The sequence below is a fragment of the Macaca thibetana genome, chromosome 6, assembly GCF_024542745.1.
Source record: "Macaca thibetana thibetana isolate TM-01 chromosome 6, ASM2454274v1, whole genome shotgun sequence".
Lineage (NCBI taxonomy): Eukaryota > Metazoa > Chordata > Mammalia > Primates > Cercopithecidae > Macaca > Macaca thibetana.
The window spans coordinates 124,592,112-124,607,892 of NC_065583.1; the positions used below are offsets into that span (position 1 = coordinate 124,592,112).

At 35.6% G+C, this 15,781-nt stretch overlaps 1 protein-coding gene across 1 annotated transcript in view; it reads right to left on the reverse strand.

The window, feature by feature from the left end:
- MTREX (Mtr4 exosome RNA helicase) overlaps positions 1-15,781 on the reverse strand; it is a 125,009-nt gene that overhangs the window by 34,312 nt on the left and 74,916 nt on the right. Inside the window, exons 19-20 of the mRNA XM_050794685.1 lie at positions 8,451-8,579; positions 1,264-1,374 (exon numbers count right to left, since the gene is read on the reverse strand). Of these exons, the coding sequence (XP_050650642.1) occupies positions 1,264-1,374; positions 8,451-8,579 (240 nt within the window). The remainder of the gene's footprint in view (positions 1-1,263; positions 1,375-8,450; positions 8,580-15,781) is intronic.

The following is a 15,781-nucleotide window of genomic DNA, read 5'->3' on the forward strand; positions in this document are numbered from 1 at the left end:
ATAGCACAGGGATGTTTAAAACAAATACAGACAAGCCTGAAATTTGCCAATAGACAAAGAAATTAATTTCAATTTTAACTTCAGCAAAATGAGAACTGACCTAACCCAGAAGTATAAAACAATTATTTTTTTCAAAATAATGGCATTACTTAATGCTAAATTAATAATGATTAATGTGTATTTCTGCTCAAAACTGTGCTATTCTGAAAATATTAGAAAAAACAATTTCAGTGGGACTTTACGCTTCAATGAACTTATAAGATATATTTATTTACTACCAGACCAACAGTGATAAAAACTTTCTAGAAGTGATTGTTTTGGAAAAGATATCCACATCTACATAAAAATTTTGTAAAACTGTCAGAGAATCATTCATTTCATGAAGCCCACCATCGGAACACAGCTTAAAAATTCCTACTCTACACTGAAAGCATCCTACTATCTTTGCTTTCTCAGATTTTAGTACAGAGCCTTCACTGCACAGTAAATGCTCTTCAAACTATTAACTAAATAACTTTGTTAAAATCACTTCCTTTTTTTTTTTTCTTAAAAGAGACAAGGTCTCCCTCTGTTGCACATGCTAGAGTGCAGTGATGTGATCACAGCTTACTGTAGCCTGGAACTCCTGGAATCAAGTGAACCTCCTGCCTTGGCCTCCTGAGTAGCTGGGATTACAGGTGCATACCACTGAGTCCTACTAATTTCTTTTTAAATTATTTTTTAAATTTTTTGTAGAGATGGGGGCCTCACTATGTTGCCCAGGTTGGTTTCAAATTCCTGGCCTCTGGTGATCCTTGTGCTGTGGCATCCCAAAGAGTTGGGATTACAGGCATGAGCCACTGCACCTTGTTTCTACTAGAAAATTAAATTTACTACAAAATCTTAATTTTCCCTATTGAAAATTAAACAATTTCATGTATTTATTAACTATATTAAAAAATGGTTAAAAGTCCTGTCAGTACATGATTTTATACATAAAACTTGTAATACAGTCTATAGTTTTCACTCAAAATGAATAAAGTAAAATGGTTTTCCTTCTGAGTCCTCCTTTACTAACTCACTTTGTTGGCAGATTCAAAGAGAGGACAAATCCACATGAAAATCTGCTGCCATTATTTTTATGAAAAATCATTGCCACTATTGGCAGTATTTATAGGTATTCTGAAAGAAAGCAATATATTTAAAAGCATTTCAGTTGCCTCTTTATAAACACTATCTGTATTTACATAAAATTTATATTTAGTTTATAAAATTAACACATACCTGTATTGATTTTAAAACACTCTGTCTATTGTCCACTGGCCGAAGGTCTTTAGGAATGTAAAGCCTAACACTGCTGATAGCAGACAGGAGATGCACCAAAACTGGGACAACCTATGACCAAAAGGTTATACAGTATTACAGTTAAGCTTGCACGTGTTCATATTCTACTATTTCCTAAACTTGCATCCTTACAGAGGAAGTTGCATTTACAGTATGTAACAGGTATAAGTACATAATAATTACTGGGAAGCATTCTCTCATCCTGAAGTTTTTATCGTAATAGAGACTGTATTTAAAAAGTAAAAACTAGTTCAAACCTCTAAATAACAGGTAAATAAATGGTACATAAAAATAAGAGCTCCCCTCAATACAGAAGCCACACTTTATTCATTTTTATGGTCTCAGATATTTGGCAGTTCAAAAATATTAATACATAAAGGTACTATAGTACTAAAAATGAAAGATTCTTGTTTAATAGGTTTAGGAGGTCAAGAAAGATTCATGTAAGTTCTGGATGGGCAGGAATGAAGAAGTATTTCAAAGAGAGAAAGCAGCATATTCCACTAGACATAATCTTGAAGAACACCTATGTGCAAACTTTCTTCCATGCTTTCTCTTGTCGAAATGGCAAATTATCAACATTAAATTTTGCTTCCTTTCAAGTGATCTTGAATCCAGAGAGCCTCCATAAACTGAGGCAAAGTTAATGTTTCCACAGGTCCAAATCTGTCTCCCACGGCTACTTTTACACTGATCACTGATGAAAACACAATTTCCACTGGCTCGCTGATAACAAATATATTCATAGTGCTTTAATGAACAAAAATGGTATAGCGGTTGAACATGTGAATGCAGTCTTCAGCTAATTGTGTGACCTTACACAAATTATCTAACCTTTCTAGATTTTCTAGTAAAGGTAGAAAGGTTCGATAATTTGCCAAACTTGCCAAAAAAGGTTTAGTTTGTCAAACCATTAACAGAAGTTTTTCTCTCTCTAGTTAAGTTTTTGGGGTGGGGTGTTTTTTCTTTCTTCCTGCCTGCCTTTTCCTCCTCTTTTTTAATCATTTGAAACTAACTTGCAGACAACAATCACTTCACTTGACCAGCAAATACATGTATATGTTAAGAACAAGCACATTCTCCTGCAAAGCTACAATATTGTAGGAATATTGTATATGATAAGGAAATATCATATACAATCCCTATGCAGATTTCCCCACGGACCCCCTAATGACCTTCATACATTACTACTACCATTATACTTTTGGATCCAGCCAAAGATCACAAACTGGATTTAGTGGTCATGTCTCCTTAGTCTTCTTTAATCTAAAAATATACCCCACCTTTCTTGCTCTTTTATGGTACTGACATTTTCACAGATTTCCAAATTTACAGAAAAGTTGTAAGAATGAAATAAATCCCACATACCCTTATTTCAATTCTCTAATTGGTTATATTTTGCCTATTTGCTTCATTGTTCGCTTTCTACACACATAAAGTACAAGTGTTAAATGAGGGAAATCTAATGTCAAGACAATGATATCATCTAATCTGTAGTCCATATTAAGATTTCACCCCTCTTTCACAATAATGTCTTTTATACCACTCTATCTTCCCCACCACCACTCCATGGAACCAAACTAGGATCACACACTGATGTCACATTTCTTTCTTCTTTAATCTAGAACAGTTCCCCAGTTTTTCTGTCTCTCTCAAGACCTTGATTTTTTTTTTTTTTTTTTTAATAAAGGTTATTTTATAGAATGACTCTCAGTTTGGGTTTCTCTAGTCATGAGGAATCATAAGATTCAGATAATGCATTTTTGGTAGAAGTCATGTTCTGTTCTACTCAGTCCACTAGTCAACATTATTAGAGATAATGTTGATCACTTTGATCATTTGATTAAGGTGCTATCTGCAGGATTCTTTATTATAGTATTATTTACTATTTTACTCTCTACAATTAAGAAATTGGTAGGGAGAGCCTTTAGAGACTTTGGAAATATCACTTCTTCATTAAACTTTCAGTTTACTAGTTTCAGCATCCATGGATGATTCTTGCCATAGTCAATTATTATTTGTGGTAGTTGCCTAATGGTGACTTTTCTAACTTTTATTTTATTTATTCTTTGAGATGAAGTCTCACTCTGTTGCCCAGGCTGGAGTGCAATGGCATGATCTCGGCTCAATGCAATCTCTACCTCCCGGGTTCAAGCAATTCTCCTGCCTCAGCCTCCTGAGTAGCTAGGATTATAGGCATGTGCACCATGCCCAACTAATTTTGTATTTTTAGTAGAGATGGCATTTCGCCATGTTGATCAGGCTGGTCTCGAAATCTAGACCTCAAGTGATCCGCCTACCTTGGCCTTTCACAGTGCTGAGATTAAAGGCGTGAGCCATCATGGCCGGCCATTTCTTTTATATTTTATATATTTCTTTCTGGATTCATGGATTATTTTATTTTCATATGGTTATAATCCTTTACTATCTTTTTTTTTTTGAGATGGAGTCTCACTCTGTCACCCAGGCTGGAGTGCAGCGGTGCGATCTCGGCTCACTGTAACCATCACCTCCGGTTCAAATGATTCAACTGCCTCAGCCTCCCAAGTAGCTGAGACTACAGACACCTGCCACCATGCCTGGCTAATTTTTGTATTTTTAGTAGAGATGGGGTTACACCATGTTAGACAGGCTGGTCTTAAACTCCTGACCTCAGGTGATCTGCCTGCCTCTGCCTCCCAAAGTGCTGGGATTACAGGTGTGAGCCACCATGCCCAGTCCTTTACTATCATTTTTATTTTTACTTCCAAACTCTCTAATTCAGGGGTCCCCAAGTCCCAGAATGGTACCAGTCTGTGGCTTGTTAGGAACCAGGCCATGCAGCAAGAGTGGTGGGGGAGCAAGCATTACCGCCTGAGCTCCCCCCTCTGTCAGATCAGCAGCAACATTAGATTCTCATAGCAGCGCAAACACAGCGCATGCAAGGGATCTAGGTTGCTTGGTCCTTATGAGAATCTAAGGTCTGATGATCGGAGGTGGGACAGTTTCATCCCCAAACCACCGCTGCTCCACATTGATCCATGGAAAAACTATCTTCCATGAAACCAGTTTCTTGTGCTAAAAAGACTGGGGACTGCTGGTCTAATTCATTTTAGAAACAACATTCTGTAAGCTGCACTGGGTTTTGGGCCACCAATTTGTGAACCAGCAGTTGATGCACTGTTTGGACAGAGAAGACTCAGGACATGAAAAATTATCAATACCACATAGCCAGCATCCAGAGTTAAAGATGCACAATTTGTATGCACTAAGGTACATCTAAAAAGGTAGAAAAATTAAAAATTGATTCACCTGGCTTTAGAAAGAGTATTTTTATATACCTGTAGTTGAATTCAATATGCACAGGTATCTGTGAATTTCCTTCAAAACAGAGTAAAACCATTTTGTGAAGACGAGATTCAGAAGGAAGACAAAAACTGTCCAATTTCAAAGGCTGCTTTCCATAATAAACTCCATCCAAGAAATGGTCAACTAACACTTTAATGACAGGAAACAGATTACAAAGGCCATTTATAAATGTCTCCTAAAGCACAGAAAAGGGAAATCCTAAGAGTTCCCTAACTAGAAACATGACATTTTATAAACAAGAAGCTAAATGTTTAAAAATTGAATGTATAGTTGTCATGAAATTATAAACATCAAATTTCAGATATTTTAAAACATCGTAATATTTGCATATGGCAGTTTATTCATTTTTCTAAACCCAATTACTTTCATGATATAACTCAGAATTCAGGTTCAACATGATGCGTCTTTATAAGTCCAAATAACCACGTGAGCAATCAGTGGAAACTTGCTAGAATACCAATAACAGGAAGTATTTTTATCCTTAGACCTTTTTGTTTTTTTTTTTTTTTTTTTTGAGACTGAGTCTGGCTCTGTTGCCCAGGCTGGAGTGCAGTGGCCGGATCTCAGCTCACTGCAAGCTCCGCCTCCCGGGTTTACGCCATTCTCCTGCCTCAGCCTCCCGAGTAGCTGGGACTACAGGCGCCGCCACCTCGCCCGGCTAGTTTTTTGTATTTTTTAGTAGAGACGGGGTTTCACCATGTTCACCAGGATGGTCTCGATCTCCTGACCTCGTGATCCACCCGTCTCGGCCTCCCAAAGTGCTGGGATTACAGGCTTGAGCCACCGCGCCCGGCCCTTAGACCTTTTAAATCTTTTAAATTTTCCCCTAAATAAGCAAATGTGGTAGATAATATAAGAAGTAAGTTTTAAGTCAATACATTTTAAATACATTTCAAGCTATATAATTTCTTCAAATCAAGACTATCAGCTGAAACATGGTTTTTGAATTTTTCATTCAAACAAGCAAGTTGTTTTTTGAACCAACTGAATTTTAATCAAGTCATGGCAGACACAGTTATTTTATCCAATGTGCTATTGATTAATTCACTATTAAAAAACTGGATGTATGTCAGTGAAAATGGTGGAGTAAGGACCTCCAAAAATCCTCTTCTCCATAAAAGCAATGCCAACACTGAGAAAACTTGTCAAAATCAACTTCTTCAGAATTCTGGAAATTAACCAAAGGCTTGTAGGAATTCAGTGATCATATATTCAAGAAAAATGCTGACTTTTGGTAAGAACAGCAAGCTTTGTGGCAAATTTAACTTATCCTACTCCATCTCCCACTCCTCAGCTTTCTAACAGCCTGAAAACCAAAGAGTAAATCCCACTGAAAACCAGTATTGTAGCCACTGGAGGGGAGAGAATAGGGTGGAACCTCTTCAAAGGCCTATTCCCAAAGAATTGTCATTATTCTTGTCTGGTGGTTCCCTGGAAGACTCCATTCACAAGGCTGTTTTTTATTTGACCTGACTGAGAGCTTACCAGTGCAAACCTTTTTCCTGGATGTGTTGTCAAAAGTAGTAAGAAGCAACTGCTTAACACCATGGCTGCCTGAGGTTGTGAATGACAGCTGGGACAAACAACAGGTTAACCAGAAAGCTTAAAAGGAAAAGCTGGGGAGTAAGACATTCATGGGGAATTAGAAAAGCTCCCACACATTTCTGGAAATCTAGAAGGCCATGACCAGGGCTGTGTGCATGCCCAAGAAAGCCCTGAAAAGACTCTAAGCTTTCACTTCTGTCTGACCATGAAATTGTACATCCAAGAAGCGGCTAAGGTAATGTTGTTAACTGTGTAGCTGAGGGTTGATGGCTTCCTGCAATATGTATACAAAGCCTCTAAATAAAGACTGGGGAACGTTTTTTATTTTTTAGACAGAGCCCTGCTCTGTCACCCAGGCTGGAGTGAAGTGGCACAATCTTGGCTCACTGCAACCTCCACCTCCTGGGTTCAAGTAAGTCTCCGGCCTCAGCCTCTTGAATAGCTGAAGCTACAGGCGCACACCATCATGTTGGCTAATTTTTGCATTTTTAGTACAGATGGGTTTTGGCCATGTTGGCCAGGCTGGTCTCGAACTCCTGACCTCAAGTCATCTACCCACCTCAGCCCCTCAAAGTGCTGGGATTACAGGCATGAGCCACCACGCCCAGCCAGACAGGAGAACTTAATGATTGCAGACATTTAAGGAAGTCTCTGCACAATTATGAGCTGACCATTAAACTAACCAAGCAGAGATCTTTGTGGCCACACGCAATTTAAAAATACAGACTTAAAACTTTTGAATTCAGAAATAACAAAACAAACCAATGACAACAAGTAACAAGAATAAACTCTGGGAGAGCAGGAAAACTCTTGCCAATTTCCTTAGCAGCATAGACTGAAATAAACATAATAAAAAACGCTACAGGAGCAGAGGAAAGGTCCTCACTTTGCCTTGGTTTCAGGACTGCCTATATAATTTTCTTGGAAGAATCTGAGCTTTCAGTGTGAGAGTGCTGTGCCTTACTATCAATGTCTGCCATGAGAAAGGGAGAATGTTGAGATGTGTGGCACACATTTGCTATTCCAACTTGCAATAACTCCTAAAGGCCCTTTGGGGACAATGAGTATATGCCGAACTGTGGGAGTTTTAGCCTCATTTATAGTTAGGCAGTCAGTCAGTAAAATAAATGTTAGAAAAAAATAAAAATCACACAAGTTTCACTTGGTGGTGGAATTCTAGAGGTGAACAAATTAGAAGACTAAGAAAAGGAGGCCAAAGTTTAGGTAATATTCAGAATTATAAATAAACATTTAAATCGTCATTTAAAAATGTTACAGTGAATTGTCTTTTTAAAAATACTGCCAACTCCAAAACCCGTAATTTATCGATCCAAAGAAGAAGTCTATGATACTACAGTGGTAGATTTTACTTTCTACAAACCAATCTCATAATAACAAATTTCATTGCAATGACTTTTTGTAAAAGACCTATCCAGTACGCCACATTTTACATTTAATAAAAGCACATGTAAATTAAATGATTTTAACTAAGGAAATTTGGGTAGAAATTTTTCATTGTTAAAATAATGCTTCAGTCATTACAGAGCCTCCTCCTTAAAACTGGGTTATGTTCTGATAAACTAGTTGTAAGTTGAAAATATTGTTAGGTCAAAAACGTATTTAATACATGAACACCTAATCTACCAAACGTAACTTGGTGCAGTTTACCTTAAATGTGCTAAGAACACTTACACTGGCTTACATTTGGGCAAAATCATCTAACACAAAGCCTATTAATCTCATTAATGTATTGATGTATTAATCATCTCATTAATGTATTAATGTTCTATAATACTTAATGATTATCGCTTTTGCACTGTTGTAAAGTCAAAAAATCCTAAATCAGGACTGCCTATATTTCCATGGGAATGGGAAATAAACAGCATGAATGGATTCAAACTGTAAAATCACTCAGTCACAAGCAAAGATAACGAAAAATCTTTACAGCCCTGGTAAAATCCAGCTTCATGTAAAATTTCAATGACTGAATACTTTTTCTTTCACTTTGTCACGATTTATCTTGTAACTTGATAAAAGAAAAATAAAACAAATCTCATTAATTATCCTACTGACACGTTAGATGGCTTTACCTTAAATATACCTTAAAATACCTTGAAAAATTCTGATTTAGAGATCATGATAGTATGTTCATTACCATCACATTGGAGAACTTTGGTGATTATAAGTAAGTTACAGAATATCTGAAATCTGAAGACAGAAAGTTATGCACAAACCTGCATCTCTCCTTTCTCATCAGGTTTAGCTGGTTTTGCAGCTTCTGTAGCTGAATTTTTCAAGCTCTCTTTGCTACAGCGAAGAAGTACTTCTACTACATACAAAGGATCCAGTTCACCAGAGTTAGGCTAAAAAACAAAACAGAAGATGTTCATTCATTCTTAAGAAACTGGCCCACAAATAGTTCCATCTGTACAGGAACTATTTTCTCAGCATTTAGCATTATGACTGACACAAACTGTGTAATACATATTTATTTTATGAAACGAAAACTGTCTCTCTGGATTCAACATGTTCCACTGGATGAGAAAACACAGAAATAACTTTGTATTTATAAATTTTCTATTTATAAATTCTAATTTAATAGTACAAGCACTGTCAAGTGTGTCACAGAATGTTTCTAATAATGTTAAGAAACTAAAATTTTCAGTGTCAGAAAATTAATTTGTATCTTCAAATCACTCTAAATAACATAAAAGATAGATTGAGAAGAGATTATTTTATTGCTTATTATGCTAGCATTTCTATAATGTGGTTCCAATTTTTATTGTCTTTTAGTCTTTAATATTCTGTAATAAAGCTATAATTCTGAAGATCTAACAACTACTAAGATCTCACCACTACTTCTGCACTGTGATAATGTATGTTTGAGTAGTATCTTTCAAGCAATAACAGAAGATATTTTTTCAGTACAGAATTCTTTTTAAAAATATTTAAATAATCTATTTTGCATAAAATACATAAAAGGAAAGTTATATGGCAATGACTTGACTATGTGGCCTCCACCCAGGACAGTTCCTACTAAAAAAATGAAAATCTGTCAATAGATGACAATGAATCCATTTCTACAATCTATTTCTGCAATAAACTACCAATAGTTTAACAAGAAAACGTATTTCCAAAGAAAAAAGAAATCACAATTATTTTAAATCAAGTTCAAATTTCCTCAAAGAAAGCATACGCTCTATTATTACAATATGAAAGAAAAACTAACTTTTTCTCAGCATACATTAGTTCAAAATGTGGTTAAAGGAAGTTGCAAAACATTCCTTAAACACAAAGCACAGATGAAGATAGTATTTTGATTAATTTTTATCTGCAAAGATTGTGTTCAGTCATTATGAAATGAGTTTTACAAACAATGAGCTAAACAAATAGCTATGATCAACTATCAAGTCTTCCTAAGGAGCCAATGATTATAAGAAGACTCAATGATTATCATATTAGCTTTACAGAGGAGGAAAAAAACCCTCTGAATAAGATGCATAACACAATTTGATAGATGAATTAGCTCCAAAGTGCTAGGAAGATGTGAGTATCTGAAAAAAAAACCCCACAGGCATATGAGCAATCTTTAATGTTTCTAGATAACTCTATTGTTGGATTTGGTCCCAATTTTGTAGATTTCATTAATAAATTTAATACTCGCTGTAAGATACAACAATCACAGAAGTGACTATTTTAACTCAAGTATATCATACATAATCATCTATTTATGCAGAGCTACTAAAACCAACTTATAGCATTATGGAAATATTCTCAAGTGTTACTATGGAAACACAATAGGAAACCATCTACACTGTAACATTAAATGAAAATTTGATGTTAAAGGTATTTCCTAAGATTATTAATTTTTTCTCAGCTAACTTGCTTTAGTTTTGCACTCTGTAAAGACGGATCAATGCCAACTTTCAGATAAAAAACTAGTTAAGTCTTCTATTATCTTAATTTAGATTTTTGTTTATAAGTCCTAATTTTTACTTCTTAACAGTATAACTGAACTTGTTTTTCCCAGCTTTTCTTTATTCCTTTTAAAGTGTGGCTAATTTCTGGCTATAAACTGAAATTACCTAATTAAAACACAATTTGGTAATCCCAAGCTTGTAGAACGCAAAGAAACAAGCAATTTAAAATAACAGTGACAAGTACAATTACATTTTTATTTATTTAAAATGCTTCTAAGTTTTCTTTGTTGGTTTGTATACACCCTCTGCCTCTGGCAAGCTCTACTGGCCACAAAAATCTTTGGATTTGTATTCTGACTTAGATCCCAAAATTAATAAAAATGTACTTCACATTTTTAGTGAACAAATTCAAGTAGTGAAATGGAAAAATTAGTTTCACCACCAATAGAAACAGAAAAAAATGAATGTGTTCCTCTCTAATCCTCATTTTATCTTTGCCTAAAAGAACTCTCATCGACTGATTCTACCTTTATAGTTAGACAGTTACATGAATGAATTTAGGATCAAAAGAGGCAAGTGATTTTTAAAAAATATGTCTTCTGTGTGTGTATGCGTACTTGTAATTATGTTAGCTATAATTTTTCTCTCCTGAACCTCAGACTACCAGAGCATGACAGTGTGATCCACAAGCCTGCTCCCCAGCAACTGGAAAAAATTATGAAAAACCAATCATTTAAAGTTTCTGGAAACATCATAAGGGAATATATCAAGTGAAGAAAGATCTAGTCCAAAAAAACCTCTAAAATTCATTCAAGTCTTCGATATCTGAACAAAGACCGCTCCCTCCCTCACTCTTCCCACTTCACTGAAACAGAAACTCCAGACTAGTGAAGCCAAAAATACAGAAGGGCTCAGTATCCCTGCAGCTCTTAGTTGAAGAGGGCTAACTTTTAGGAGGGGCAGGATGTGAACATTTCTCATCCTCCTCCCACCTACCTGTTGCTGCTGCTAAGTCCTCTGCAAGTAAGGCTGAAAGGTACAGGCTCCCCTTCATTCATGTAGCCAGAGGCTCTATCTTGGTGTGGTGCTGCTGAGAAAAAGGGCCCCAACAGCCCTTCCCCTGGTTCATAAGGCAATGGGTCCATGTTGGAAGAGGCAAGATGAAAATACCTGAGGCTTCCACCCCAACCCTCCGCCTATCCCCCAGCTTTTAAAGCGGGGATGTTACTCAGAGAAAAGTGTGCATTGTCCCTACCCCCAATTTTAGAATTTTGACTCTGAGATTTTGCCTGGGTGAAGAAATAGGCCTTAAAACAGACAACTCTTAATATCTTCCCAAAGGACCAGATTTTATTTGTAACAGAGCCTGAGGAAATTCAAGACTAAGATTAACTTTCAGAAACAGCAGAGGCTGTGGTGAAATACAATTGGTAGATCTGTATTCCTTGGAGATATAGGCTAAATTGTACAGCAGAGAGTTTGCAGAAGAGAACCTGGTTTTAAAAATGATAGTGGGAGGAGTCCTCCTGCTAATAGAGCTTAACAGTTGGGTATGCCCAGAGAAAGGTAAAGTCATAGAGACCCCTGTCCAAACCACTGTCATCTCAGGGTGACTGTGGGCATAACCAGGGCTGTGACCCCCAACTCTACCCCAGAAACAAACTAAAAGGCTAAACACTATAGGGGGTAAGACGTAGAGACTTCTATCAAATAATCCAGCCCAACACTAAATAAATAAACAAGGAAATAACAACAGTGGCCTGCAAGAGGTGGAGGCAGGGAAGGCAATACCTAGAGTTACTACAATATATTATCAAAAAAGAGACATGCAAAGAAACAGGAAAGTTATGACCCATAAAACAGGGAAAAAAGTAGGCAACAGAATCTGCTTATAATAGTGATCAGATGTTAGGGTAAACAGACTTAAAATTTGCCACTATAAATATATTCAAAGAATCAAGGGAAATCACAATCAATGAAGTAAAAGGTACAATAACAATGTTGTATCAAATAGAACATATCGATGACGAAATAGAAAATATAAAAAGAAACCAAAAGCAAATTTTAGAGTTTAAAAGTCTATTTACTGAAGTGAGGAAAATTACTAGAGGGGCCCAACAGTAGATCTGAACTGGCAGATAATATCACCAGTGAATTTGAAGATAGACTATTGATGGAGATTATGCAATCCAAAGCACAGAGAAAGAACAAACAAATAAAAATGAACCAAGCCTCAGAGGAATATAGGACACCATTAAGTGCAACATACCCATAATGGAAGTTCCAGAGGAGAGGTTTAGAGAAAGGAGCAGAAAAATATTCAAAGAAATAACGGCCTGGGCACGGTGGTTCACACCTGTAATCCCAGCACTCTGAGAGACCAAGGTGGGAGGATTGCTTGAGCCTAGGAGTTTGAAATCAGCCTGGGCAATATAATGAGACCTGGTCTCTACAAAAACTGTTTAAAGTTAGCCAGGCATGGTGCTGCACACCTGTAGTCCCAGCTACTCAGGAGGCTGAGGTGGGAGAATTGCTTGAGCCCAGGAGTTTGAGGCTGCAGGGAGCCATGACTGAACCACTGCACTCTAACCTGGGTGACAGAGTGAGACCCTGTCTCTAAAAATGACAAAACAAAACCAGAAATAGTGGCTGAAAACTTCTCAAAATCTACTGGAAAAAAAAAAAGAATTCATCTATATAGCCAGAAAATTCAATAAAGTTCAAGTAGGATAAAGGCAAAGAAGTTCAGTCACTTTCTATGCAGATACATTTATAATAAAAATGCAGAAAGCCAAACCAAAAAGAGAAAATCTTGAAAGCAGCAAGAGAAAAATAGATTAATCTCTTACAAGGTAACTTCAACAAGACTAACAGCGAAAATTTCTCAGCAGAAACAATGGAGGCCAGAAAGCAATGAGTTGACATATTCAAAGAAAAAACAACTGTTAACCAAGAATCCTATATCCAGCAAAGTTACCTTTCAAAAATGAAGGCAAAATAAAGACATTCTCAGATAGACTAAAAACTGAGAAAATCTGTTTCTAGTAGACCCACCTTATAAGAAATACAAAAAGAAGTTCTACAGGCTAACATCAAGTAATACTAGACATTTATTTGAAACTACGTAACAAAATAACACTGGTAAAGGTAATTATATAATTATAAAAGATAGAAATAAAAATATTTTTCTCTTCAATGATTTAAAAAGCAGTTGTATAAAACAATATGTCTACATTGTATTATTGAGCCTGTAACATATCAAAATGTAGTATCTTGGCAGTAACAGCATAATGGAGGTAGGTGGGAGCAAAACTGTATAAGACTAAGGCAGTAACTCCAGAGAGTAACTTGAATTCACAGGAACAAATAAAACCAAAAATGATAAATAAGAAGGTTAATATAACAAAAGCAATATATACACACGTGCTTTCCTTTCTTCTATAAGCTTTAAAAGTAATAAAAAGTGGCCGGGCATGGTGGCTCACACCTATAATCCCAGCACTTTGGGAGGCTGAGGTAGCTGGATCACCTGAGGTTAGGAGTTTGAGATCAGTCTGGCCAACACGGTGAAACACCATCTCTACTAAAAATACAAAAAATTAGCTGGGTGTGGTGGCGTGAGTCTGTAATCTCAGGTACTTGGAAGGCTGAGGTAGGAGAATCACCTGAACCTGGGAGGCGGAGGTTTCCCTGAGACACTGTGCCACTGCACACCAGCCTGCCTGGGCAACATAGTAGACTTCATTTCAAAAAATAAATAAATAAATAAATAAATAAATAAATAAATAATTTTTTAAAAGTACATAAAGTATTAACCATAATAATATATTGCTGGATTTGTAAAATTTATAGATGTAATATGTATAACCATGAAAAGAGAGAAAAAGGAATAGAGCTATACAGAAATAACACCTCTGTATCACACTGGAATTAAGTCAGTGTAAATCTAAAGCTTATTCTAATAATATGTATATGGAAAGCCCCAGCAAACACTAAGAAAATCTCTCTGTTGCTATATACATATACATATATACACATGTACACACATATACATACATGTATATGTATATGAAATCTTTAAAAAATTAAAATGCCACATTAGAAAAAATTCACGATGCAAAAGAAAGCAGTGAAAGAAGAGAAAACAAAGACACAAGACACAGAAAACAAAAATTAAAATGGCAGCTGCTAAACCAACTACATCTGTAATGAAACTCAATGTGAACAGATTAAGCAATCCATAAAAGGAATAGAATTTCAGATTGGATTAAAAAAAAAAAACAAAATCCAACTGCTGTGTATGCTGTGTACAGGACACACACTTTAAACTTACTGATATAAACAAGACTGAAAATTTAAAAATGGGAAAAAATATTATGCAAAGAAAAATCAAAAGAAAGCTCAAATAGCTATGCTGATACAAAACAAAATACATTTTAACACAGCTTGAAAACACATGAAGCAAAAACTGACAGAAATGAAGGGAAAAATAGACAATACAACAATAATAGTTACAAGACTTCAATACTCCACTTTCAAGAATAGATAATAATAGACCAACCAGACAGAACTGTCTGCAAAGAAAGAAGTTGAAGACCTGAACAACACTCTAAAAGAAGTTCTAAACCAACTACACCTAAAGGACATCTATAAAACATCTTCCACCTTAAAGCAGCAGAATATACATTCCTCTCAACTGCACATAGAACATTCTGCAGGACAGACCATGTCAGGCCATTAAACAAGCTTAGAACAATTCAAAACTACTGAAAGAATTCCAAGTACACTCTTGACAAAAACAAAATTAGAAATAATAAAGACAAAAATTTGGAAAATTAACAAATATGTGAACATTAACACTCTCCTAAATAACCAATGGGTTAAAGAAGAAATCAAAAGGGAAATTAGAAAATACTTTTGAGATTAATGAAAATGATAAAATATACTAAAATTTATGGAATACAGCTAAAGCACCTGTAGAGGGAAATTTATAATTGTAAAAGCTCTATTTAAAAAGAAGAGGTATCTCAAGTTAATAACCTAATCTTCTACCTTAACACATTGAAAAAAGAACAGCAAACTAAACCTATAGTCAGAAGAAAGGAAATTAAAAAGATGGGGCATAACCTAATGAAACAGAGACAGAAAAACAGAGGGAAAAAAATCAATAAAAACAAAAGCTCACTGAGAAGATTAACAAAATTGACAAACTTTACCCAGATGAAAGATTTAAACGACTAGGTCAGATATGAACGAGACACTACTAATGACCATACAAAAATAAAAAGGATTAAAAAACAATACTACGAATAACTGTATATCAATAAATCACAGAAAATTTGAAGAACATGCCATACCAAGTAGAGATGGACTTAGTAATCTCTAAGTAAACTACCCATAAAGAAGAGCACAAGCCAAAGTGGCCTCATTGCCAAGTTCTACCAAATATTTTAAAAGTTTTGAATGTCATGAAGATATTGGGGAAAAAAAATTTAATACCAGTTCTTCAAAAACTCTTCCAAAAAATGAAAGAAAAGGGGAACACTTCCTAACTCATCCTATGAGGCCTGCATTACCCTAATACCAAACCCAAACAAAGATGTCACCAAGAAAACAACAAACCAACATTTCCTATGAATAGTGGC